Source organism: Artemia franciscana, chromosome 13 (assembly GCF_032884065.1).
Source record: "Artemia franciscana chromosome 13, ASM3288406v1, whole genome shotgun sequence".
Taxonomy (NCBI): Eukaryota; Metazoa; Arthropoda; class Branchiopoda; order Anostraca; family Artemiidae; genus Artemia; species Artemia franciscana.
Genome location: NC_088875.1, coordinates 46508046 through 46535525, shown reverse-complemented (window position 1 = coordinate 46535525; position 27480 = coordinate 46508046). Strand labels below are relative to the sequence as shown.

The window sequence follows — 27480 nt, the reverse complement described above, 5'->3', positions numbered from 1 at the left end:
TTTGTTTAAATTAGGCTATGAGGGCTATACATTTCTGGAAGGGGGTTACACTGAATATCTTTTTATGTCTCTAATTCCCTTCAGAAGCAGAGCTTAGTCTCCTAGTGCTGCATGAGAAAATTCATAACAACAGAAAAAGAGAATGGGTTTGCACAGCCTATACGAGCACACAAAATTTCAAAATTGTGAGAAAAATATATATTTTGTTTCAATTCACTTTATTCTGTTATCAGCAGATATTTCGCTTACACAGGTAGCGCTGGCTTTGTGTGAAATGTGACTAATTTCAGTCATAATTCTTATCAAATTTATACCGATTCTTTTTTTGGGGCTGGTTAAAAAATATATTTAGCAAAGTGAAAATAGTAAGAAGTTAGCCTGGCATTATACATAGAGGTAGTTCTACATTTTTGGGTTAATATTTGAATCTGAAACATAAGGAATAAGACGTTATCTTATTAATCATTTCAATGACGAGTTTCAGTTAAACACTGAAAATAAAAATTAAAACAATTTAATGGTTTCTGGAGCGGATCCTCCTTTACCGAACTCCATGATCAAAACTACAACTGATTTGACCTATCTAGTTATTGTGCAAAGAGCATTATAATAAGCACTAAGTCTTATTTTCTTTTTCATTTAGGAAATCCTATTCACTGTATATCTACCAGTTTATTCTTCAATAATTCCATTTATGTCCTATATGCAAATATAGAAGGTGTATTCATTTCCACTTTTGAAAGTTTTAAAACAGGAGAAATCTAATCTTGAACTGATGAATTTTAGGAAGTAAAAGCACCTTGATATCAGGGAAGAAAAATTGACCTGAGCCATTGTCGCAAAACAGGACTAATAGAAAATTTTTTCGCTTGTATCATCAGCTACATTCCTGGAAGTTAATGTCAGTGCCACTTGCTCATTTAGTGCTCATGTTCAAGTGCTAGTCCAGAAAGGCAACTGTGCACTACCTTCTTCGATTTCAATGCGCCGCTTGGTTTTCCCAGTAAATCAGCTGAAAACGGCATATCTGACACAGATATGCCCCTTTTTAGAATAAGCATGTCCCATTATGGGGCTTCAGATTCATAATACTGAATATCTAAGTGATGATGTGGAAAGTTTCCAAAAACAGCTGTTAAAATCATCCTTGGAGAAAAATTGGTAGATTATAAGTCTGCTTTTGAGTCTTTAAAGATTGAAACTCTTAGAGATCACAGGTTTCAGTTGAAAATGCGTTTTGGGCAATTTCTCCTTGCTAGCCCCAAGTACCGACTTTTTCTACCTCTTGTTGCCAACTCAGTAGTTAATGCCAGAAAGAAGAGCTAATCAGTACCAGTGCCTTTGAGAACTAATCGATTTAACAATTCATCCGTGCCGTTTTTGCCAGTGCCTACGACATAATGCCTTAGCACTAGGCTTGAAAATGACAGCGACATTTAATTTGTTAGTTTTATCTACGACCATGAAAGCTGTCTTTAAATAAATGATTTCGGATTTTGATTTCTATGGTAAGGTTTCAAAGGCAATTTATTTGGCAAAATATTAATGGAACGTAATATAAAGTGTAACGGATTCTTATTTTTCTCGTTTTCCTTATGTTAAAAACGAGCATGAATTAATTCAAACAAATTATCTTCTCAAAGTAAAGAGCAAATTTGACACATAAAACGAGCAACAGTTTTAAAGCTACTTGATAAATTGGTGTTTTTTTTCAAAAAAAATTTGGCGGGGTGACTGTACCCCTCCCCTTACCCCAATCAAAACGAGGCCACTTATCACAAATACAGATAATCAAATATAATGGTAATAAAAATAAAAAGCGAAGAATAACACAATTCAGTAAACAAAAATGGAGGAATTCAACAAAAAATGCTGAATTCCTAAGTTTAATACAAGCACAATTGGTTGGCCAGATATGCAATTATCGCAGTAGTGTGCGAATTTTGGTTTATATATGTCCGATTTTCTAAAATATCATACTAGTTTCCTCAAGGTGCAGCAGTGAGTCCTCTTCTATTCAACTTGTATAAATTATAACACAGAATCTGAAAATATACTCTGTCTCTCTGACTCCAAATCAGCATTACTATTGCTCCAAAATGTTAATAGAATTGCCAATGACAAAGATTTATATAATATTAGAAGACAGCTTCTTAAGACTAAGGGCAATCAAATTATTTCCAACATGTTCCAAGCCATAAAGGCATTAAATGTATAATACGGCTGATTCTCTAGCAACAAAGACTTCCATGTTAATCCCTAGTCCTTCCTCTGACCTCAATTCACGAGATATTATCATGCAAAGATCTAATGGTAATTACAGTAAATTAATTTTATCCCTGTTTCATACTAGTTAAAATATTACGCTATATTACCGGCTGAAATCAGGTGCCCTTCTTCTAAATAGCTTTTTATTTAATTGGAAGCTACATCATTCCCCTTTATGCCGAGTCTGCTTCTCAAAAGATGAAACAATTCAGCATGTATTATTTGATTGCCAGGCTCTGAGTGAGGAGACCATTTCTCTAAAGTGTTTCTGCTCCTTGGCTAAGATTCCAAATACTTATACAGCTATCCTGAATTCTAACCTGTCTTGGCACATTGATTATAAGATATTTAAGGCATCTGTTGATATCTTAGAGGAGAGACAAATTGTTTAGTGATTATTAAAGGATGAAGGTGTCAACTGAAAAGGATATGATTTACTTATAGAATTTGATTGCGCAGAAGAGAGCGGGAGTAAGTAGGAAGAGTCGCATTGGTACTGGTCTGCCTAGTTGCCCTAAATCTGCTGGGGACAAGCATCTCAAGTACCTGCACTTCCCACAACCAATAATATTGTTTTTGATGTATATAATAGTGTGCACTTATTGTTTGGTAACTGTAGGATAATAGTGCTTCCAGTGGCTTGTTTTTCTGATGAAGAAGTCAAAGAGGTGAAAAGACTTAATCATAGTCTATATATCTTTCAATAATTTTTGGAACTGTTCCTGGGGTTCATAAATCTCAACTTCTGCGATAATTTTTACCAAGATATTGGATCAAATCAATAGGCCGGGGACTACCAAAATTGATATTTAAAAATTAATTTTGTCGGTTAGGAGTTATAGAGTTTTATACTCTAAAGCTAGTAAGGACTCTAAGAATTGGTGGCTTGTAATGAAAGCATAGGATAAAGTCTCAGAAGAAGTTGGAGTTGAAGCTAAGATTGCTAGGCCAATTTAGATGGATGAGTCTAATTTGAAAAACATAGGCCACTTTGTTTTGTTTTGTGGAGTATAGCCTGGGCTCTACAAAAAAGACTTTCATTGGGCATACCTGCTAAATATTTTGTCTAGCATAGGGCAAGTGGTACTTTTGAGTAGTCGATTTTTTCTAAGCTAGAATAGAAATAAAAAAGAAAAAAAGATTTAATGCACCATATGACTCCTCACTTACAGCTGTTTTTAAATGTCATCATTGCTGACTTTTTCTTATGTATCCCGGCCCTATATCCAAGCATGACAAAATTAATTCATTGGAAAAGCTGAATTCATATACTGTTTTTCGCTCCTTAAAATCGGTTGCAAATAAACTGTCTAGTTTGATCCCCTATAATAATTATCATGTTAACGTATGAATTTTGTTTCCAATTTTTTAGTGCGATATTTTGCCGAAAAAATATTGTGTACGTGGGAACCCGGGGCAACACCTAACTCACATTAATTTGTAGTTCATAGAACTACCCACCATTATTGCCAGATGAAGTTAGCTGATTATTACAAAAGATCTAATACAATCTATATAACAGGATTAAAAAATTCAATTATCTTTAATAATAATTTATTTATTATCACCTTCAACCTAAAATGGTACTTAATAACAGTTTAGCATACATGAGGCTAAAAGGAGGTAAAATCGTTTTCTGTTCTGCACTGATAGTGAAAGAAATGGAATTGTTGGTTTTTCGTGTTGTCTGTCGTCTTGGCTCAAAGCAATAGCAAATAAATACTAATCATTTTTGAGTTCTGGAATATGCCCAATTTCTTTAAAGAGTTTGGCCTCGCTATTTATCTGTCGGTCTAGTGTCTTTAGACTGCTATCTAGATAATGATGATTCCTAGGTAGCGCTCAATGCCTAAGTGAACTTTGAACTTATATCTCGTTGGTTTTCCCGGAACTAAATCTGGAAATTAATAGTATAATCACGTTTTGTGGTATTACAAAGAAAAATGAATAAGCCTACCTTAGCATACTGGGACATTAGAGGAGTAATATAACTTGATTTATTTCTTAAATTGACCTTCTAGCTTCTTAGTCGTATTCTAGCCTATGGGCATCCTCAGTAGGCCCAAATTTATTTGAAACACAGAAATCAAGGTGGTACTTGTATTATATAGCCCTGATCTAATATCCTTTATTTATGTAGAACCTGTTTCTCTGACTTTCAACCCTAGTGAAATATACCTGAGTATGATAGATATAGCCTATAATACCTTAGAAACAAGTTTTGGCTATATATTTGCACATTAGGGGGTGGGGTGTAGTGAAGTATAGCAGGTCTGCATGCCTAATTTTTAGGTGAAATTATTCTGCATATTAAAAAGTAAGAATTTTTTCTAGCTTCACACCATCCAAACCTACTTTACTCCCCCTCCTGCCCCCATCCCCTAATGTTCAAATATGTAGCCCAAATTTTATATTTCTTGTCTATTCTGTCACTTTTCTTTGTCCTGTCTCATAATAAGCTGAAAGATACTGACAAAAAACAGTCCTGCAATGCATCAATGGATAAACAGTTTGAGTGATTAGGGCTGTATCATACAAGTACCATCAGGATAAATCTATGGTAGCCTAGGCTATAAATTTGAATAAGAAATCAGATAAAAAAAGAAAATGTTTTCTTTTATACATAATTTAGCTGATAAATAGGGAATACATTGCTTGGTGCCTTTTATAGGCCTATGCTCTTTCTAAATTTAATAAGAGCATCCATGGGAAGTTCTTTTTTTATCCCTATTAATTAATTTTTATGGCACTTGCCCATTTGCCAAGTGCAATATAGCAATTGCAATTTCTCTCCATCTGACTGTCTGCTGGTCCTAGTTTTGCTAGTTCAGGCACTTCCAGATAAGCTAGGACAATGAAAGTTGACAGACATATCAGGGACCAGACCAGATAAAATTAGAAACAATTGCTTCCTTAATTTGACAGTCAATGTTGGTATTGCTTGAACAATTGTTTAGGGTCATGAAACTATTGTTAATAGATGCATTTTGATTTTTTGAACATCTTTTCTCTCTTGCAAAACTACTGCAAACTCACCATTATGGAGTTACTATATATTTGCACATTAGGGGGGGGGGGTTAAAGCATAGCATATTTAAATACAGCAATGGTTGGTTTATGTATTTAATATGTACTATGCTTTACCCCCACTCCCCTAATGTGCAAATATATAGCCCAAATTGGTTTCTAAACTATTACAGATTTACGATTTCAAATATCCAATCAACAAAAATGGAAATGATTGCAATTCTGTATTTATAAATACAAGAATATTTGGGCTGGAATAACTCTAGTGGTGAATTTGTGGCAGTTTTGCAAGAGATGAAAGATGTTCAAAAAGTTAAAATGTATCTATTAACAATTGTTTCATGACCCCAAACAATGGTTCCAGTAATACCAATTTGACCATCTGGGAGGGGGGGATAGAGGGACAGTTAATTTGGACAAATTAAAAACATGAAGTATTTTTAACATGGGTAATTGGATCTTAATGAAATTTGATAATTAGAAGGACCTTTTGTCTCAGAGCTCTTATTTTAAATCCCAATTAAGTCTGGTGACATTGGGGTGAGCTGGAGATGGAAACCAGAAAATCTTGGAAAATGCTTAGAGTGGAGAGATTGGGATGAAACTTAGTGGGAATAATTTGTACAAGTTCTAGAGATGTGATTGACATAATTGGACCAGATATGCTCTCTTTTGGGGGATTTCCAGTACTTCTGCATGTGATAGGACATTGCAAATTGGTAGGCATGTCAGGGACCTGTGCAAATTGCCTTGATAATAATCATTTCTACAATTTGATCATCTGGGGGGGCTAGAGGGAGGGGAGATCATGAAAATTGAGGTATGTTTATCTCGTGAATGGGTGATAGCATCTTAATGAAACTTGATGTATAGAAAGATCTCATGTCTCAGATGCTCTGGATCTGGGGACATTGGGGGTAGAGAGGAAAACTGGATATCTTGGAAAATACTTAGAGTGGAGAGATCAGGGTGAAACTTGATGAGAAGAATAAGCACAAGTTCACAATTGGACCAGATCCAATCTCTTTGGGGGAGTTGGGGGGATTTCTAGTGCTTTGGTAAGTTTGAGACTTCAAACAACTCTAGTACCAAGTCTAATTTTAGGTTCCAACCTTGTCACAAGTATCATAGGAGCTCTTGGCTCTTGTTTACCTTGTCTATTTTTTAGGCTGTGATGTAAAGCTATAAATTCACAGCTTAATTGTTAAATTCATTTGGCTTCTTCAAAGTAATATATTCCAAAGCCATTGATTCATTTCTAATGTATACAGTCTACTTCAATAAAAATTTGAAGTTACAGAAGTTCTTCTCAAATCCCAAGCATTTTCCTGATGCCTGTGTTTAAGGGTGCAGTTTCTGCACAATAGATTCTGCTGTAGGCTAATGTAACAATAGTAAATAGAACTATTGAGTGAAAATAACCAATTGCCTTCTTTCTGCAAAAATTATCAAAAATAATCTAAGTTTCACAATATGAGCTAATGGGATATTTTTAACAACTTTTCAAACTTGTTTCTAGTAATGGTCACTTTTTTATGTGGTGACAAAAAATAAGTTACCTTTTGGGGTTACCTTAAGGACTATTACTAATAACTCACCACAGCACCAAGCTGCCTGAGGCCAACACAGCTGCATGTGCTCCTCCTCTATCCCAATCTATTCAGAGCTTCCCTCTTTACACCCTCCCAAGAAGTCTCAGGATTCAAAATTTATATTCCCCAGTAAGCAATTGTTATATTGAAAAAGTCCATAAAATAGGCATCAAGAGATGTATTCAGTTCTTAGCTAAATTATGTAAAAAATGAAAAAATGTTCTCTAAAAACACTAATATGACCAGCAGAGCCAAATATAGGCCCAGACTTAGGCTTTATTCAAAGTTTGCTTTTTGAATAGCTTTATTTGGCATTGTAAACCAACTATCCAACTAAGTACAAAAAAAATACAACCCCCAAAAATCAGTAGACTTTTGTATACAGCTTGTATAGGGTTTCACTAGCTCTATTTCCATGCAGAAATATTTCAAACACTGCAGTTTAAATTGCCTTGAAACTCTTCTAACAATATTTCAGCCAAGTAACTAGTACCCAAATCACACCATGGTCACATATGTTGGTGGGAGAGCCAAGTTTTATAAGCAACTTCTTGATTTTAATGTCACACTTTTTGGCTTGATAGGAGCACAAACTTAAAATAGAAAGATATTGATTTGAAAAGTTTGTACCAACACTAGTTTGTTCCCAACTATTATTTACCAATATGTCTTCTTATCTTATGCCAGATCCTTGTTATAGATAGAACAACTATTGTTTTAAGCTTCCATCTATTCTATTTTCAAAAAGTTATGCCTTAACTTTTGACTCTGATTGGTAAAAAAAAGTATGCTTGGAATTTCAACAATGTTCAACTTGAATAATTATAAATTAATTGCATAATCGGTGCTGTAGTTGTACATCGTTTTCATCCAATTAACTAGTATGACTGTAGTGTGGCCCAAGCATGGATCCAAGTTAATAAATCTGCATTAAATAGTCTAGCAACAATTCAGTTTATTTTTGATATTTCCCCAGCCACATTCTTTATTTTTATGTTGTGGTGTGATTTAAGGCATGGATTCTTAGATCACAGTCAAAAGTGATGTCATTATGTTTTTACAAATTCTACAAACACAAGTTAACAGTCTATAGTTAACAAAAGTGTTTTTTTATTGAGTTTTACAAAGTTAAACAGAGCAAATGCACCTAGCAATGATGTAATTGTGGCAGAGAATCTTTGGTCCTGGTCCTACATCTAACCCTGCTGGTTCTGATATGTCTTGGTTTGAGTACAGCCCCAAAATCATTTTGCCTCTCATTGTTTTTATTTTTTTTTAAGGAAAGAATAGCAACCTCTATATAAATTATAGACTAGTCACATTGTCTAGCATGCTTTGTAAGGTTTTTGAAATGCTTTTACTCTCTGGACAAACTAACAAGTATAACATTTTTCACAGACAGTTTAGTTTCTGCTTCCATTTGGATCAAATTTTGACGTACATTATAGATAAAGCCTTGCAACATGCATAGTGCTATTGTGTGTGTGGACATTTTTGCTGTATTTAATTCTGTAATTTAGTCAAAAGCTTTTTTGATTTTGCTAGAGTAAGGTGTTACCACAGATGTTGCTATCACATTAGAGTTTTTGTATGTTAGTAGTTCTATTTGTGTTAAACTCTCTTGACAGTTGGTTTTTGTCAGTTGGGTTTTGAACCATCTTGACAGTTGGGTTTTGAACCTCATTCATTGGCCTTCAGGCCACCAGTGACTTTCTACTCAAGTGCTATACAAATACTTTTTTGAGTGTCAATCTAGCCAAAACTGAGTTTCTTGCTTTTAACCTTTTTATGACCTAAAATTTACAATGCCCTACCTACAGTTATTATTTCGATTGAGAGAAGGTTTTCCCTGGATGAAGGCTCAACTATCTATTATCATTTACAGAAGTGATTTGAGAAGTTCAAGGCCTCCTGTGGTTTACTAATTTATTTCAATTATATATATGTCACTTTGAATGTCAACATCCACTGATGAATGTCTAAATTATCTTTTTCTCCTTGGATTTAGTCAGCATTGCTAGTCAACTTTTTCAGTCTAGTGCAAGGTTTGGTGATGGCATGTTTGGTTAGGTTTCTAACCCATTTTTAATTTTTATAACCAAACTTAACCTAACATAAACTAACATAATCTAACCCAACTATAACTTCTACCATCATAGCTTGCACAAGACTGAAAAATCTGACTTGCAAAGCTAATTGAATCCAAACAGAGAAAAAGGAATTCTTTCAGTGCTTTCAGGAAGTCATTAGAATTATGCTTTCCAAACCTTCAGTCAGCTTTACTTTTAAAAGTTCTTTTGCCATGTTACTATTGTCTAAAGCACTGATTGAGCTGCTTGTAGATTGTGTTTTGCTTCTAAGAGCTCTCATTTCAGCCGTTATATCAGGTTGGAAACTCCGAGTTATTGCAGTCTGTTTGTAACAATCTGGGTTGTCAGCAAGATATGTCATACCATGTTTTATAGACTGGTTTGTTTGCTGCAATAGCTGCTTTATTTGTTTCGAAATCCATCAAGCTCTCTGTTAAAACACTAGCGGTTTTTTTTTATCACCATAAGTGAATACCAAATATTTCTTACCAATGTGTCAATTCATTTAATATTCAAACTGGCCACCAGGTTAATCCATGGAAAAGTGTGAACACAAGATCACGTTCTTTTACTTTTCAACTTGTCCTTACCAAAAACTTGCTCTATGCACAGTTTTTTTTTCTCTCTCTTTTTCCATCAAAACTGCCAATCTAAATTCAAGTTAAGTCCTTTATTAGCTTATCAGTTCATTGATTATTAGCAATATCATTTAATATTCAAACTGGCCACCAGGTTAATCCATGGAAAAGTGTGAACACAAGATCACGTTCTTTTACTTTTCAACTTGTCCTTACCAAAAACTTGCTTTATGCACAGTTTTTTTTCTCTCTCTCTTTTTCCATCAAAACTGCCAATCTAAATTCAAGTCAAGTCCTTTATTAGCTTATCAGTTCATTGAGCAAACCCGTCAGAAAAGTTTTGCTTAAAACTTCCAACTATGAAAGATGAGCGGATATTGAATATATAACTTGTAATAAGTTATATCCTTAATTAAAGTATGCTGTTAGGTACTAATTTAATGCAAAACAGTACATCCACTTTAACTAAGATCTTTGCACTTTGAACTCTGAATCAATACCGTGTGTCAAAAATGGACCAATTAACCGCGATTCGAGATATAAAAACGCCTTATCTTACAACATGGCAGAGAGGCATGAGTATTCCTGTAATTAGTGTGTCCAGCAAATTGATTATGATGATTAAATGCATAAACATTTCAAAAATTAGGAATAACAAACTGAGTCCACATTTATAGACCTCAAAGAGGATATGCAGGTAAATTATTGAATCAAAGCATGACCTGAGATCATTTATTACTACTTAATGACACCTTAGAACAAGTGACTTTCCCAACTTATCAACATCAATAGGAACTGATGACAGTGCTGTCAGTAGGCGAACCACCCTATTCCTTTCTGAGACCCATATTAGCATGGAAGAAGACAACATTAATAATTAAGCTCAGCCATTTTCTAATCCTCCAAACTGTTGCAAAAAGTTGTAGCTTTCATTATTAGCTAATATGATGAACACTCATTTAAGGTTTGTTCTTTTTTAGGTAAGAGTACAGCAATCAGTTGAAAACAAAGTGAACACCATTTAAAATAGAGGTGCAATGTGCAAAAAAGTGAAGGGGCTCCAAGTAGGAGGTGGTTTGTGTACTTTGTCAGTACCTTTTGAGAGAGGCTTGTTGATTTTACATACCACATTATAAACACCAGAAACAAATACAGTAAATTTTAAAATACTTTTGTATTAATAGGGAGGGTTCCAAAAAAATATTTCAAGAGTATACTGACATCTATCTCTTTGTTTGAAGATGGGCATATAGTAAGGTACTGTACCAGTCACTGGCACTTAAAAGCATGGCTTTGACTTGATAGTTTGACTTACAAACCCCCTAAAACTCACAAAAGAATTACTACTACAAAGATAGTTGATTGTAAGGTTTACAGATTTATAAAAACCTCATAAAGTAGAATTTAGACAACTTATAAGGTTCAACAAACTTCCGTTTTGTCTCATTTGGACTATAGATTTATTTCAGAAAGATTTATTTACATTAAAACAAAGTTTGTCAGAGGCAATGTCCCTTTCAAACAGTTTGTGGTAACAAACTGTAAGTAAGGAGCAATGCGGCTCAATAGTAAACGAGACTGTAAGGAACGAAGTTTTGATAATAATAGATAGGCTACATCAAAAGAATCAAATTTTGATGCGTATTCAAAATATATAAATTAATGAAGTTTAATATTACCCATCAGAAGTTACAAGCCTGAGAAAATTTGCCTAATTTTGAAAAAGGGAGGAAACACCCCTAAGAAATCAAGTGATCTTAATGAAAATCACACCATGAGATTCAGGATATCAGAGAAATCTACGGTATAGGTTTCAAGCTCCCATATACAAAAATCTGAAATTTTTTTGCCTAAAGCAAGATCATGGATGCATTTTCATTTGTTTGTTTTTCTCAGGGTTGATAGAATCAAACCTGTGATCCTAGAAGATAGGGAGAGGGCTTGTTTGATCAGACATAAAAAGTTTTAGGGTCTTTTTTTTATGTGGTCGAAATATTGGAGGGCAGCTACTCCCCCTCCCACCCCCGTTTTTACCAAAATTGTCTAATCAAAATTTTGAGATAGCAATTTCCTTAAGCATGGTCTAAAGATCTAATAGCCATGTCTCTGAGGATGACTTGGGAGCTGGATTCCCCAGCATTAATTAAAAAACTATCAGAAATTACAAAAGAAAAACAACTGTTTCAGCTGAAAGTAAGGAGCAACATTAAAAATTAAAACCAACAGAAATTATCATGTATATGAGGGGAGTCGCAACCTCCTTAGTACCTTGCTCTTTATGTTAATTTTTTTTTTAATTTGTTGAAAGTTGTTAATTCTACTTAAACAGTCCTTGTGTATCAGGAGTCATTCTTAAATAACTGGAACCAAAAGTAAAACTTTAGTATAAGGAACAAGGTACTAAGGAGGGGGCAACCCCTTCATGTATGTGATAATTTCTATTGTTTTAAGTTTCAATGTTGCTCCTTACTTTCAGTTGAAAAAACTTGTTTTTTTTATCTAATAAAAAGGAAGGAGACTCCTCAACTTTTCCAAGAAATTTCCAAAAGAACAAAATTCAATTACTTGTAGTTATACTTTTAAAATTAAAAAGTTCAAGTTGAAGTTTAATACTTTTTTGCCCTGAGAAGGTCCAACCTCTAATCCCAGCTCTACTCCTCCCCAATTTTGAGGCTTAAAAAATTGCACAGAAGATAGTTAGGTCTATACCTATCTTAACTTTGGCAGAAACAAGGTTAATATTAAGTTTGCTTATGTTCAAAATGGGATTATGAACCCACTGTTTATAAGAAATAGGAGTAATATTCCAGATTATGGTTTTTTGCTATCTTATAAAGCAGTTTAATTAGGAAAACAACTGATTGCTGTACTCTTGCCTAAAAAAAGAACAAAACCTTAATTGAGTGTTCATCATGTTAGCTAATAATGAAAGCTACAACCTTTTGCAACAGTTTGGAGGATTAGAAAATGGCTGAGCTTATTTATTAATGTTGTCTTCTTCCATGCTAATATGGGTCTCAGAAAGGAATAGGGTGGTTCGCCTACTGACAGCACTGTCATCAGTTCCTATTGATGTTGATAAGTTGGGAAAGTCACTTGTTCTAGGGTGTCATTAAGTAGTAATAAATGATCTCAGGCCATTCTTTTGATTCGATAATTTACCTGCATATCTTCTTTGAGGTCTATAAATGTGGACTCAGTGTGTTATTCCTAATTTTTGATATGTTTATGCATTTAATCATCATAATCAATTTGCTGGACACACTAATTACAGGGATACTCATGCCTCTCTGCCATGTTGTAAGATAAGGCGTTTTTATATCTCGAATCGCGGTTAATTGGTCCATTTTTGACACACGGTATTGATTCAGAGTTCAAAGTGCAAAGATCTTAGTTAAAGTGGATGTACTGTTTTGCATTAAATTAGTACCTAACAGCATACTTTAATTAAGGATATAACTTATTACAAGTTATATATTCAGTATTGGCTTATCTTTCATACTTGGAAGTTTTAAGCAAAACTTTTCTGACGGGTTTGCTCAATGAACTGATAAGCTAATAAAGGACTTAACTTGAATTTAGATTGGCAATTCTGATGGAAAAAGAGAGAAAAAAAACTGTGCATAAAGTGATTTTTCGGTACGGACAAGTTGAAAAGTAAAAGAAGGTAATTCTTGTATTCACACGTTTCCATGGATTTACCTGGTGGCCAGTTCGAATATTAAAGGAATTGACGCATGGTAAGAAATATTTGGTATTCACTTATGGTGATAGAAAAACCGCTAGTGTTTTAACAGAGAACTTGATGGATTTCAAAACAAATAAAGCAGCTTTTGCAGCAAACAAACCAGTCTTTAAAACATGCTATGACAGATCTTGCTGACAACCCAGATTGTTACAAACAGACTGCAATAACTCGGAGTTTTCAACCTGATATAACGGCTGAAATGGGAACTCTTAGAAGCGGCAGACAATCTACAAGCAACTCAATTAGTGCTTTAATCAAAAGTAACATGGTAAAAGAACTTTTGAAAGTAAAGCTGACTCAGACTGAACTTGAAAATATTAATCAGATTATTTACTCATTGGTTATGCACGAAGTTAAGGTAGTTCTGGATAAAGTAATTTGTTGTGTTGGTGCTCTTGAGAAAAGAAATGGATTCCTACAAAGAGGAATTGCAAAAAGTACAGGAGGAAATTGATCTAATCGAACAAAATAATAAATCTTCGTCTGTCATCATCTATAACTTACCTGGGCTAGAAGTGAACAACCAGACCTCAAACCAAACTCAAACTGAGTGTGTTTTAAATCTTGCTAAGAGGCAGCTTGGGGTTCAAATAGGAAAATCTGATGTCGCCGATGTTAAATTGCTTGGTAAGCCGAATGGTGATCATATTCCTTCAGTCAAAGTAACCTTCAAAAATGGGCATTTAGATTTAAGTGCTCATCTCAAGAAACCAAGTACGTGAAAGCCAGTGACATCCCCGTCGCGAAATTGCCCAATATGCTAGCAATTGCCAATTATAAGGTTCAGGGGCTTGAAACAGCTATGGACAGTGTGTACAACGCTAATTGAGTCAATTTTTTTTTGACATAATAGGCCTGACAGAGACCTTTTATAACTGATGTATCTCCTAAAATTCAAGGGTATTCTTTCCATTCCCATAATCGTAATAGTATGCGAAAAGGGGGCTTAGATGCTTATATACAAAGTGATTTTTATGTGTTGATATTAGACAAAATCTCTTTTTGGCGTGAAGGGCTGCTTGAATCCCTTGTCATGCGATTGTGCAAAGATGGTGGAGTGATATCACTTGTAGTTATATATAGACCTATGAGTTTCTCTATAGTAGAGTCATTAATAATTATAGAGAATTTATGTAATAAATTGGGGTTTTTTAGGGTACCATCTGTTCTAGTTGGAGATTTCAACTTTAATTTACTTTAATTGAGTAATGTTGGAAATTTAGAATTTCTGACTGCTGTGTTATCAGCTGATTTTTTACCTATGAATACTACCCCAACCCGTGTAATTTCGCTTAGTGCTATGTTGATTGATAATATATTTTTGCATCAAATATGGTACGAGTGATTAAATTTTTCAGGAGTGCTTATTTCTCCTGGTTCAGATCAATTTTTGAATATGTTGTATTAAGTCTACATAAGCAAGTATTTAATAGCCGCAGTTTAAGGGCAACGAGTCATAACCCTCGAGGAAATATTTTTAATTTTTCTATGAAAATTATGAAAAACTAAAAACCTTTCTGTCAAAGATAGATTGGGGGGAAGAGGTATATGAAACGAATGAGGTAGAAAGTGCATATTCATTATTTATGGATAAAATTCTTCAAGGCATGGATTCATGTTGTTTGGCAAAACCGATTCGAAAAAAAACCCGTCTGTCTGGAACCACTTTGATTCATACCAGAGATGAAAAATATGATAAAATTAAGAAATAGCCTTTACTTAAAGAAAATAGAATTCCCTTCCGTTGAAAATGATAAACTATAAATGGAATAATGGGCTACTATAAACAAAAAGAATCAAGAATCAAAAAGAAATTATTATTATTCCGGTTTTGAATTAAATAAGAATAATATACGAGCAACATGGAAAATAATAAATGGAACACTTTCACCTCATAAGAAATAACAAAAAGAAGAGATTTCAAATGTTATTACTTCCCCGGACGTGGTTTTGTTTTAAGGGGATGTGGATAGCTAATGGATTTTGTATATTTTTCAGAAGTCGGTTCAAATATATTTTGGCAGATTAATAATAATGATAGACCAATTGAAACAACTGCAAACATTAATGTGTTTGATACGGTTAACTCAGTTTTTACTCAGGAGCATATGAGCATATGAAAAGGTATTTACATCGCTTGGTCTCTTCGAATCCCTGGGAGTTGATAGAATACCAAAAAGTGCATTAAAATCAATTTTCCCAATTATTTGTCGTGTGTTACCTTTTTCTGTCAAACATTTCGTTTAAAAAAGGAATTTTTCCCAAACAACTGAAAAAATTCGGATAATACCTACGCATAAGAATGGAGATAAATGCCAAATCAATTACTATAGGCCCATTTCAATTTTACCAGTATTGTCTAAACTATTTGAAAAGCTAATGCATGAAAGAATGACAAAATTTACAAATGAAAATTGAATTTTGCCGTCTAGCCAATATGGTTTTCGTAAAGGTCATTCCACTATACATGCTGTATATCATTTTAGTATGAAGATTAAGAAATTTTGGGTTCGTGACGTCGGCAATTTTTGTGGGTCTTTCGAAAGCTTTCGATACTGGTTATGACAAGGTGTTGTATAAAAAATGAATTAAATGCATTTTCCGGTTTGGTTGGTAAAATGAATAAAATCGTATTTGGAAGTTAGAATGCAGACTGTAGTTGTTAGACCATCACAGCATTAGAAAGAAAAATGGAATGTGGCGTTCCCCAAAGTTCGATCCTAGGGCCACTACTTTTCTTGATATATGATTTGGAAATAAAAGACTTTTTAACTGATTGCATAGTAATAACATATGCCAATGACACAGTAATGTTGTTTAAATCATATATGGTTGATCGTTTGTTTGCTATTATGGACACCGCTTTCGCTCAATTGTCTTTGCGAATGCATCGTCTATCATTAAATATTTTGGAAACAAAATATATGATATCTTCAAATATACAACATTTTGAAACAAATAAGATACTTTCATTTGGAAATTTTGTGGCTGAAAGGGTTACCAATTTTATGTATTTAGGAATGATTATTGATGAAATGGTTATATGGAAAGATCATACAAGGGCACTTTCCATTAAAATTTCCCAAGGGACAGGTATGCTAAATAGACTAAAGCACTTTATTCCTCATGAAGCACTTAAAACTTTATATTATACTATCTTTTCTTCACATTTAGAATATGGAGGCGCTCTTTGGCCTAATTCGTTTAATTATAATACATGTAAAATCCAAGTAATGCAAAATCGGGCAGTAAAAACTGCATTTTCATATAAATACTCTACAAGAGATTCATTCCGCCAGGGAAAAGTTCTAAATGTTTCCACATCTACAATATCTAGGCTCCAAGTTGCAAGTTAAGTTTACTCATGTATTAATTCTTTAGCACCGTTTGTACTAAGACAACTTAATATATTTCAAATAGCATTGGGATATCATTCATACCTAACAACTTCATCTGAAAATAATTTACTCATATCAGAAATACACCACAGTCATAGAGGTGTACTGTCATTAGGACATATTGGTAGTTTTTGTGTCCGGTTTGATGCGATAATCATCTGAAGTGATTTATTTGTTGAATTCGTTTGTGAATCATTGAAGTGATTCATTTTTTTTCATTTGTGGAATACTCGTATATTGCCCAAAATATATACATGAATCGATTTCACTTATCTCGTTCTGAAGAAAAAGAAACAAAAATATTTAAGTATCTGGTTGAATATATGAAAGAATTGCTTACATTTTTTTTGTTTAGTTTTGTTTGTTTGTCATTTGTTAAGTTTTTCTGCTCAATGTTATTAGTAAAAGGATTTTTTTTTGTTTGGTGATTCTTTTGTTCAATATTTTGTGATATTTCTATCAAATGATTGATTTCTCAAATTGCCGTGTTGGCCGTTTATAGCCTGTGGCAGAACAGGAATAAGTGTATGTATTGTTTTTATTTTCTCAGCCAGTCAAGTCAAGCAATTCCCTCTTGTCTCTTAGAAGGCATAGATGTGTTTTTTATTACATATGCTGATACTACTACTACTAATAACTCACTGCAGCACCAAGCTGCTTGAGACCAATACAGCCACGCACACTCCTCCTCCAACCTAATCTATTCAAGACCCCCCTCTTTACACCCTCCCAGGAAGTTCCCGTGTGACATCCTCCCACCCCAGACGAGGACGACCTGCTTTCCGTATAGCCCCAGACGGTTGGCCAAAAAGGACAATCTTCGGCAATCTGTCATCCTTCATCCGCAGAACGTAGCCTAGTCATCTCAACCTTTTTTTCATTATAGCCCTAGAAAGCGGGATTGAACCACATTTTTCGTACAACCTACTGTTCGAAATAAGGTCAGTCAGCCGGGTACCCAGATTAATCTGTAGGGAATGTTTCTGGAAAACATCTAGTCAATATTCGTCCGCTTTTCTGAGCGCCAATGCTTCAGAGCCATATTTGGTCACTGTCATCACTGTAGCTTCCAATATTCTAATCTTGGTTTGTAGACTTACCTTCCTATTCTTCCAAACTTTTTTTTAACTGTGAAAAGACACTCTGAGCCTATTCTACTTTTCTACTTTCTACTTTTATTAGAACTATTTTTATAGAACTATTCTACTTTTAACATCTTCACTGATAATGTCTTCAACCCCGCCAAATAGTGCTAGCGTTTGATAAAAAAATTCCCTTTTTTGACCAGGAATACGGTATTCAAAGATAAATCATGAGTTTAATGGTAAAAGGCCAGACGTTATACTTTTCAACTTTGGTCCGGCTCGTGAAGGACATACAATTAATCTTTGCGGAGTGTTGGCTGCTCCTAATCTGGAAACGAAACATCTAGATCCCCCAATTGGCGACTACCTTAAAGCTACTGGAATGCTCCATATATGTCATTTCCAGTGCTGGACGTCCAGTACCTACATCAGCATAGTATCCAATAAACTCTTTATATTTGCTAGCCCTGAGAGGGTGTAAAGAAGGAGGCTTTGAATAGGTTGGGATGAAGGAGAGCTTCAGGCGGCTTGGTGCTGCGGTGAGCTGTTAGTAATAGTAGTAGTAGTACTTGCTAAACTGTATAACGCATGCGCACTTCCAAATTTCCTATACCTCATGCCTGTCTGACGGATTTTCTTGGCAACAGAAACAAAATATCTCAGAAGATTTTACTTCTGGCATGCAAAGTATCTCATCGGCCTCCCACCTTTGATAATTTGGACCACTAGGAGGTACAGCACCATGAACCCTAATTCTGGCAGTAGTAGATACATCAAAGCTTATAATAACGTTCCATAGATACCCATAGTGTTCAATGGTAAAGCAGTATTTGTAATGCGCCTTTTTTGTTATTATTGTGCCTGTATTTATGTTATTAATTTTGTTTTACTTAATGAACAAATCAAATAAAAGTTTTTTTTTGTGTCGAGTTTTAACAGTCCTAAGAAATATATTAATGTATCCTTTTAGCTAGCTCAGCCAATCAGATTGCTTCTTGCATATACTGGTACTGATTTCGAAGATAAATACTATGTATGTGGTGAGGGACCTTCATATGACAAGTCCTGCTGGTTTGATACTAAGCACAGTCTTGGCCTTGACTTTCCAAATGTAAGTTGATTGTTGTTATCTTTTTTCTTGATTGCTTGAGCTGTTCAAATTTTATGTATTATTTTCCTGTTAGTTTTTGCCTTTTTAGTTGAAAAATTAGTTTATGCAAGATTAATAATGCTAATTGGAAACGAATTATAACCAATGAATCTACAAGCAGAGATATAGGCTGTAGACTTACTGGAAAGGTAAATGAAAAAATGTACTGATTTCCTATAGGGATGTATGTAGCAGAGAGGGCCTTTAGGTGTATTTCACCCCAAAAATGTTGTATTTTTTTGCAATTTGTGCTGTAGTTTTCATAAAGTTCGCCTGATTGTGCCCCCCCTCCCCCGAATAAAATAAAATATGTTTGTGCTTACTTGTGCTACAATATTGACTACGAGTGCTTTCCCTAGAATTCTATTTTATTGAAGAGAAGATTTGAATTCGTAGGTTTCGGGGGAGGGATTACCTCTTTGATTTAGTTCACTTTTGTGCTCATGTTGCTTTCACTTTTTAAATCTGTTAACTAGTGGGCATCAGATTAGAAAAAAAACAAAAAAGGTGACAAATCTGCAGAAAATAAGGTAGAAATATATTGTGCGAAATAGATTGTGAGGGTAGAACTTTGATAATCGTCTTTGGAAATCAAGATATTGCTAATATTCGAATTTTACGGACAAAATGTGTTGTCAAATTCGTTTCGCTCATTTGTTTTAACGGTTCAACTTGGCAGCAATGACGAAAATATCTGAAAAGTCGTTGATTTTGAACAACATAAAAAAAGTTATATAAAATTGTGATTTTCATGTATAGATAGACCTAATAGGGTCAGAACAGTTCATTAGCACTAAGTTTGTCTAATAAAGGAAAAAAACACGTGTATGAAATCAAAGATGTTTTAAATATTTTACAGATTAATTATAAAGAAAACTGGTCGTTTGAATGTTATTTCAATGAACTTAATTTTCATATAAAATGGCAATTATTAATCAAATTTATTCAATTAATTTAATTACTGTTGATTGAGGGATTTTATAAGAAATGTTTTTGTTTTTATGTCTTTGGTACTTGAAGAAATATTAGTCATACTGGTATTCAAAGCACTACTTTATGTTTTGACACCCGTCCCCTAAGAATTAGAATTGTGTTGCTTATTTTTATTAAGTTCAGGTGATTTTTATTGAGTCTTGGTGATTTGTTCAGAAAATTCCTAAATTTTTTTTAGGCAGAATTCAGTTTGATTAACTCAAGACCGTTAAGATGGATACAGTTGTAACGACACACAAATTGGACTGAATTTTTATGTTTAGCATGTTGAAATAACCAATCATTTCCAACCAATCATGTTGAAACCAAACATTTGAAATAAATATATTTTCAAAAATTGAATTAATTTGATATGAAATTAAAAGTATTTTGGTCGGTGTTTTTAATTGTTGAAATCCTCTTCATAACTAAAAATTACGTTCACAGAATAAGAAAAGCTATTCTCTTTCTATTTCTTTAAAACAAACCGGTTTTATTTCCAACATAATTATTATTTATAATCAACTATTTATAATAATAATTATTTATAATAATCTATTATTTATAGGCAAAACAAAAATGTTATTTTCTGTATTTTTTTTAACCATTTTTTTAAACGTATGTTTCCTTTCCTTGATTTTAAATAAAAAAATATTATGTGTTCGTTTATTTATGAAATCAAAATATTGTATGTCTCTTACAGTGAAAGACCGAAATCTGATGAATGTCGACATTTGCTGGTGAAAGTCAGAAATAAAGATATTTAACAAACACTTCGGGTATACACCAAGCGACTATATGTGTTTGTTGACATTCAACATGCACTAATGGTGAATGTTGAGCATGTCTGGTATTTATATTTCTGAGATTCTAACCTAACTTCTAGCCATTTTTGAGATTTATAACCTGACCTATCACCATCAAACCTCGCATGACAATGACAAAGCTGATATATCAACAAACAAATAGTCACTTGGTGTAAGTCCGAAATACTACTACTACTAACAGCTCACTGCTGTACCAAGCTGCCCGAGGCCAACAAAGCTACGCACGCTCTCCTCCAACCCAATCTACTAATACTAAGTAGATTGGGATTGACATATGCGATACCCAACTGACAAAATACTAAGGACACACATAGCACCAAACAGCGTAGGAAGGTAAAAGTTTCATTGAAGAAGAAGTTTTCTTTGGGAATCAACAGGTTATTAATGTTAAAATCTTTACAGATGAAAAGCGATGTCGGATTAAACTAATTAGTTTTGAGAATTTTCTTTCACATTCAAACGTTGCAACACTGACAAAAATATGGTACTAGCTTAAAAACATTTTTTTTTTAGGAATTCACATGTTTGGTACATGTTTGACCATTAGGGGAATGGGGGGATGAGAGTAAAGTAAATCTACGACGCAATTGAATTTTGAATTTAGATTCAGGATGAAAGTTTGATTCTAAACGTACGTCTATTTTTAGCTATCTTAATCAAGGCCATATCCAGGTGGTACTAGGTTTGACCCCCCCCCCCTCCTTTGAGATTTTTTCCGACTCATAAAAACATAACAAAAATGTATGTAAAACTTTTGATGCGTTTTTCCAATTTTTTCACCCCCCCCCCCTCCTCCCAGAACAACAATCCTGGATATGCCCTTGATCTGGGTTGTCAGCTAATCTAGAAATTTACCTTTCTTTTAGCTTCCTTACTATATAGATGGCGATGTAAAGATAACACAGAGCAATGCGATTTTGCGGTTTATCGCAAGAAAGTACGACCCCTCTTTACTTGGGTCAAACAGTGAAGAAATGGTGCGTGTTGACATGCTTGAAAACGAAGCTGGAGATTTCCGTAATGGATTTGTCCGACTTTGCTATCGAAACTTTGTAAGTTTAATATTATTTATATTAGCCTATTTGTTCCATTTTAAAGTTCTTTTTTAAATTTTTATTTTTGACACTTTAGTAGCTATTAGCTAACTTAACAGAATCTATTAGGGCAAATAATTACATTTGGGCATGATCTACTTCCAGCCACGACTGTAAACATTGTCGAACTGTGACTAAGACAGGTTTTACAGCAGCATAAGTAGAAATAACATGATCGCATTTCAAACAGCGGGGGGGGGGGGACTTACAGTGAGATTCACACCGAGGATCTGATACCGATTTTTGCTTAAATGTATGATTTTGTAAAAATTAATCTGAATTTAGCTATGCTACGATAGTTTTTAAATATACCGATCTCTTAGTCTAGAATAATAATACATATTTTATAGATTGTATGTATGCTTATGGACGGATGCTATAGAGTGTGCTAGTATGATATCTGAGACTAGCAGGATGTACAAATTCTGTTTCAATAGTTCGTAGAGTTTTTTATCCATTGCATCTCGTCCCTGTTCTATCCAAAATTGCTATTCTCTGGGGAAAATGTCAGAGATCGGCACTTGAACGTAGTGTGCTCTCTTTAATTACTTAAAATTTGTGTTAAATCTATAATCTTTTATTTGGGTGAGCCTTCTGGAAATCCACGAATACTGGTTCAATCCAATCACATATGGAGAGAAAATACATATGCGAGCACAGTTGTACATATATTTACGTATTTTAAGTTATGTTTGCCATTCTGTATTTACGTAGCCAATTCTAAACGGTTAAATAAGAACTAGGTAAACGGTAAAACAGTAAGAACTAGTAGAACTAGGGAAAACAGAGCATAGACGGTGAAACAAGAACTATAAAATTTTAGTAATTAGTGTAACAGCTAACTGTATGTCATGGTTGTAATAGTAAATCCTGATTTAATACTGTCTTTTTTAATAATTTTTGGTAGTATTTGTGCCAGGATTTTTTCTTGACGTTAGTGATTTGGCTGCAAAAACTTGTCACTACCTTGTTAAGCTTTCTCTGCTATCTCTGTCTCTTTTAGAATTTTTTCGGTTCTTAGCTTATAAGAGGCCTATTAGAAACCACCTCAATCAGTAAAAAGCTAACGATAAAATTCTAAGTTTTTGAATCTCTGAAAACCATTTTCACGATTTTGACGAAAAATTCAAATGACGCTCCAATAGCAGCAGATTTGCATTTTCTATGGTCGAGATTGGATCAATTCGTTTTTCTTTTTGACTATTTGAAACCTAGGTCCAGATGGCGTTAAATCCGTTTTCGTTTTGCAGAAAAAATGACACTGGCCGTAGGTCTTCAACCATTGGCTGATTAACTTTGTATCTTTTCCATAAAATGCATACTGACTCCATGCAGTTATAAATTCATAGGTAGCGCTATCTGTATTCTTAGTAAGCTCTGTTATAAGTGACCAGTGCTATATTCTCGTTTGTAGGAATTCTAGACCAAAGGCCGTAGGTCTTAAGTAATTTTGGCATTCTCTTTTCTAACCTTTATACTTCTTTTCTAGAATGAAAATAAAGATAACTATAAAAATGCTTTGCCCCTGAAGCTCAAGGAATTTTCAAATTTTCTTGGGAATCGAAAATTCTTTGCTGGTGACCATGTAAGTAGGTTTTTTATTATTGTTTTTTTTTCACAGTATGTAAATATTTGTAATTGTGTCTACTCTTTTATCACGTTGGCCGCGTTAATTACTATTTAATTCACGTATTAGTGCATCCAAGTGCTAAAACCAAGAAAAGCTTGTGGAATCTGATGAATTATAGTCCCCCCTCCCGAAATAACTCCTAGTCATTCTAACGACTGTAACTATATACAGAAAGAAAAAGTTAAATCTCAAAAAATATTGTTGTCTATATCTAAAACTTTTCCTTACCCCTGCCCGGTAAATATATTCTGATTTCCCCTCTCAGAGGTTAGACTGAGTGCACCTATGGGTGTGCAAGGTGAACCTATATTTATGGTTACTCCTAATATGCGATACTGAAGGCGTCCCTTTGTAAACATACTCGTTGCCATTTCTTATCAGTGTGGAAAAAGTATATAGTAAAATTTTGGTCTAAAACCAAGTTAAAAGCAAGCATCCTCATAGTCTTTTTGTTTCAAATTCTAATTTAGTAAAGTGTTTATGAAAGTTAAAAAAAAAGCGTTTTGTTTGTTTTTTTTTTCTAGTAGTCTGGTGTGAAACAGGGTTATGTCCTTTTTATTTTCAGTTTTGTGAGTCTGCTAGATTTTGTACACCATTATTAAATTTTTTTCAGACTTTTTAAGTCATTGTATAAGGCGCCCTTAATTGTTATCTGGATGGTTCAGCTCTTTTTCTTATACTGTAGCTGTGGAAGGATATTCAAATATATTTTTGCTTTAACATCATTTTAAGATTTACTTCTTCGTTATTTTTTTAAGATTGAAATCAAATTGTTAAATATCAAAAATAAAAAAAAAAACGTTGTAGTATTTGTAAAAAGTTTGTTTTTGTTCATTTTTGTTATACCATGAAAATATTTGCTAATAAGTGTCTTCTTAGGCCCCAGGGCCTTTCTATTGATATAAAAAAATGAAAAAATTGACATTGACATAGATGTATGACTAAAGGGTATTTTTTTTATCTAAACAGTCAGTTAATATTCTGTCTTAGTTGTAACTGTTACTTTTTGTAGGTATATCTGTATACTCTAATTTCATTTTATTTGTAACTTGGCTATTAAATTATCCAAAAATTACATTAGATTTTGCTGCAAACGTCTGTGTGATATATTAGATATGTTAAAGTGTATCAGCCGACCAACTACCAACAGTAAAATGTCAAAATAACCCGCCAACTAACTACAAACAGCTAAATCGTTCAAGAGCATTAGTTTATTGTTATAAAAGACTGAACTAAATCTTCATTCGTTTTAACCCTAATGGATACATTAAGCTATGTGCCCGACTTGTGTCAAGAACCCGGAGAAACTAAATGGTTCTCGGTAAAATGTTGCTGATTGACGCCCTAGGGAAATATAGTACCTAAATCACTAGGGAAATAAATAATTTCCGAAGGTGGTCCGTTGTTATATAGTTGTGGCGTGATGAGCTATAGAAACTACTTACCTGGCGGGTACGTATATAGAGGGAGTCTTCTTGTCAGCGCCCCCACCTTTAACCAAATCTCTGTGTTTTGCAATTTTTCTGTTGTTCTTTTTATATAATTTTTACTTTTTAACTTACCCCCTCCCTCCCGAAATGATAGGAAATTTCTGCGTATATGTGGATTAGTTGGGTTTGCGATTAGTTGTGGATTAGTTTGTGGATTAGTGGATTAGTTTTATGCTGTATTAATTCGCCGGAAGCCAACACAGCTGCAAATGCTCCTCCTCCTCCACCTCGATCTGTTAAAAGCTTCACTCTTTAACCCCTCCATAAAGGCTCCAATTTTTAAAATCCTTTGTAAAAGGATTCTTCTGTCAAAAATTGCGAAAATCACCTTCAGCTTTTTGAGGTGGTCAGGCTTTAACTTATCATGCATATGCACCATTGCTTAAAATACTGCTAAAATTGTGTTTTTAAATCTGGCATATTTACTTTGAAATTTGATAATATTATTCCAACTTTTCGACATAGTGATTTAGCAAAACTCGGCTCGATTTAAGTAATCAAACACTGTCCAACACAGTCCAAACACTCTCCAAAACGCGTCGCTTTGGTTGCCATGTCAAAAGTCTCCTCCGTGCATATCTTTGTTATGTGCGACCAGTCTTTGGAATATGCCTGTCCTGTGTGGGTCCCTTCAGTACTACACACTGCACCTGATGTACGACCTAGAGTCAGTGCAAAAAAGGGCAGTTAGGATAATACTGGGCTCTAGAGATATTCCTTACCAAGAAGCGCTCATTACACTAAACATTCAGTGCCTAGAACAAAGATTGTGTGATCTCATCATGAGGTTTGGAAAACCATTGCTTTTAGACCCAGCCCATCGAGACATCTTACCCGCAGTCTATCGAGACATGTTACCCGCAGACAGCAGAACCAGACAAAAGTCCAAACTGATTCCTGTACGTGCACGGAAAAACCGATAGTATTTTGCAACTACAAATAAGCCAAGAACTACGAAAGTTGTTTAATAAAACGTTCTCTCTCTCTCTCTCTCTCTCTCTCTCTCTCTCTCTCTCTCTCTCTCTCTCTCTCTCTCTCTCTCTCTCTCTCTCTCTCTCTCTCTCTCTCTCTCTCTCTCTCTCTCTCTATCTATCTATCTATCTATCTATCTATCTATCTATCTATCTATCTATCTATCTATCTATCTATCTATCTCTAAGTAATGTTTCTCATCCTAAAACCATAAAATATCCATTTAGCAAAATCACAAGCTGTTTTGACATTAGAGCTACATTTTACAAAAAAAAAAAAAAAAAAAAAAAAAAAAAAAAAAAAAAAAAAAAAAAAAAAAACTGGACAACCGTATAAAAGACAAAAGTCCTCTGGGTGGTTTTATCTTCTAACCATCTTTTAACTTAAAATTATAAAAAAAAATGAAAATTTTCCTTCTTCAAGAAGTAAAAAATATAATTAATATCTAAAAACAAAATCTAAAGAAAACCCTCATTATGAAAAAAATATAAAAAAAAATAAAAGAAAAAAATATATATTTAAAAACAAAAATCCTTTTATAGTTTTCTTTATGGATAAAAAAGAGCGAATTACGAATAAAAATATTATGTCAAGAAAGGCCCGTGTCAAAATAATTGAACCATCTATTCATTATTGCGGTAATATTTTCTTGAAAGAATAATGATAAATTCCAGGATGCACTATTAAAGTGAAACTTGGAAGGAGAGCTTCTAACATGGGCATACTGCACTCCTTTTTACTTCTGACCTTTCACGAAAGATCTAAGGAATAATCCTTAGCTATGAAACAATAATAATTTTATAGGTGAAAACGGTAAAACAATTTCAAATGTTAAAAAAAGCGAACTAATTCTATACTTTACTTACCCGCTGTATTTCGATAAATACGGTTTTGGGTGTTTTCACTGGAAAATACCCATTTTTAGTATCTTCATTTAAAAAAAATTCCTTTATAGTTCTTTATAGATAAAAAAGAGAAAATCTGAAATAATTCTATACTTTACAGGTAACGTTTCCCGATTTTATCATGTACGAGATGTTGGATCAACACAAAATCTTCAGCCCAAGCTGTTTGGAAGAATTTCCGAACCTCAAGGACTTTGTAAATCGATTCGAAAGTATTGATAATATCAAGAAATACATGAATTCTGACAAATTTATCAGAATGCCCCTAAATAACCGAATGGCGGAATTTGGAGCCCAGAAAGCTTAATTAAGTATCATGCATGTTGTTTTAATTGCCAAAACGACTGAATTTATTTTCCCTTTCTGTTCTCAAGCAATAAATAAAACTGTCTCATGAATATGCCTCTTTTCTTTTTTTCTTCTCATTCCAGATTATATTAAATATAAAAAGAAGCAAGTTTTTCCAACTGAAAGTAAGGAACAACATTAAAACTTGAAACAAAAGAAATTATTCCGTATATGAGGGGTGCTTGTCCTCTGCTCAATACCTTCTTCTTCACGATAAAGCTATTTACTATTAAAAAAAATCGTTTTATTCTAATTAACCGGCATAACCGGACCGGATCCGCTCTCTTTGGGGGAACTGGGGGGATT

At 33.9% G+C, this 27480-nt stretch overlaps 1 protein-coding gene across 1 annotated transcript; it reads left to right on the top strand.

Moving 5' to 3' along the window:
* The first annotated feature begins 4119 nt into the window (after positions 1–4119).
* Positions 4120–27224, top strand: LOC136035008 (glutathione S-transferase Mu 5-like). Its single transcript, XM_065716579.1, has 5 exons — positions 4120–4250; positions 18757–18897; positions 21602–21787; positions 23319–23414; positions 26927–27224. Exons 1-5 carry the CDS (start codon positions 4212–4214, stop codon positions 27131–27133), a joined length of 669 nt encoding a protein of 222 aa, XP_065572651.1. The 5' UTR covers positions 4120–4211; the 3' UTR covers positions 27134–27224.
* The last annotated feature ends 256 nt before the right edge of the window (positions 27225–27480 follow it).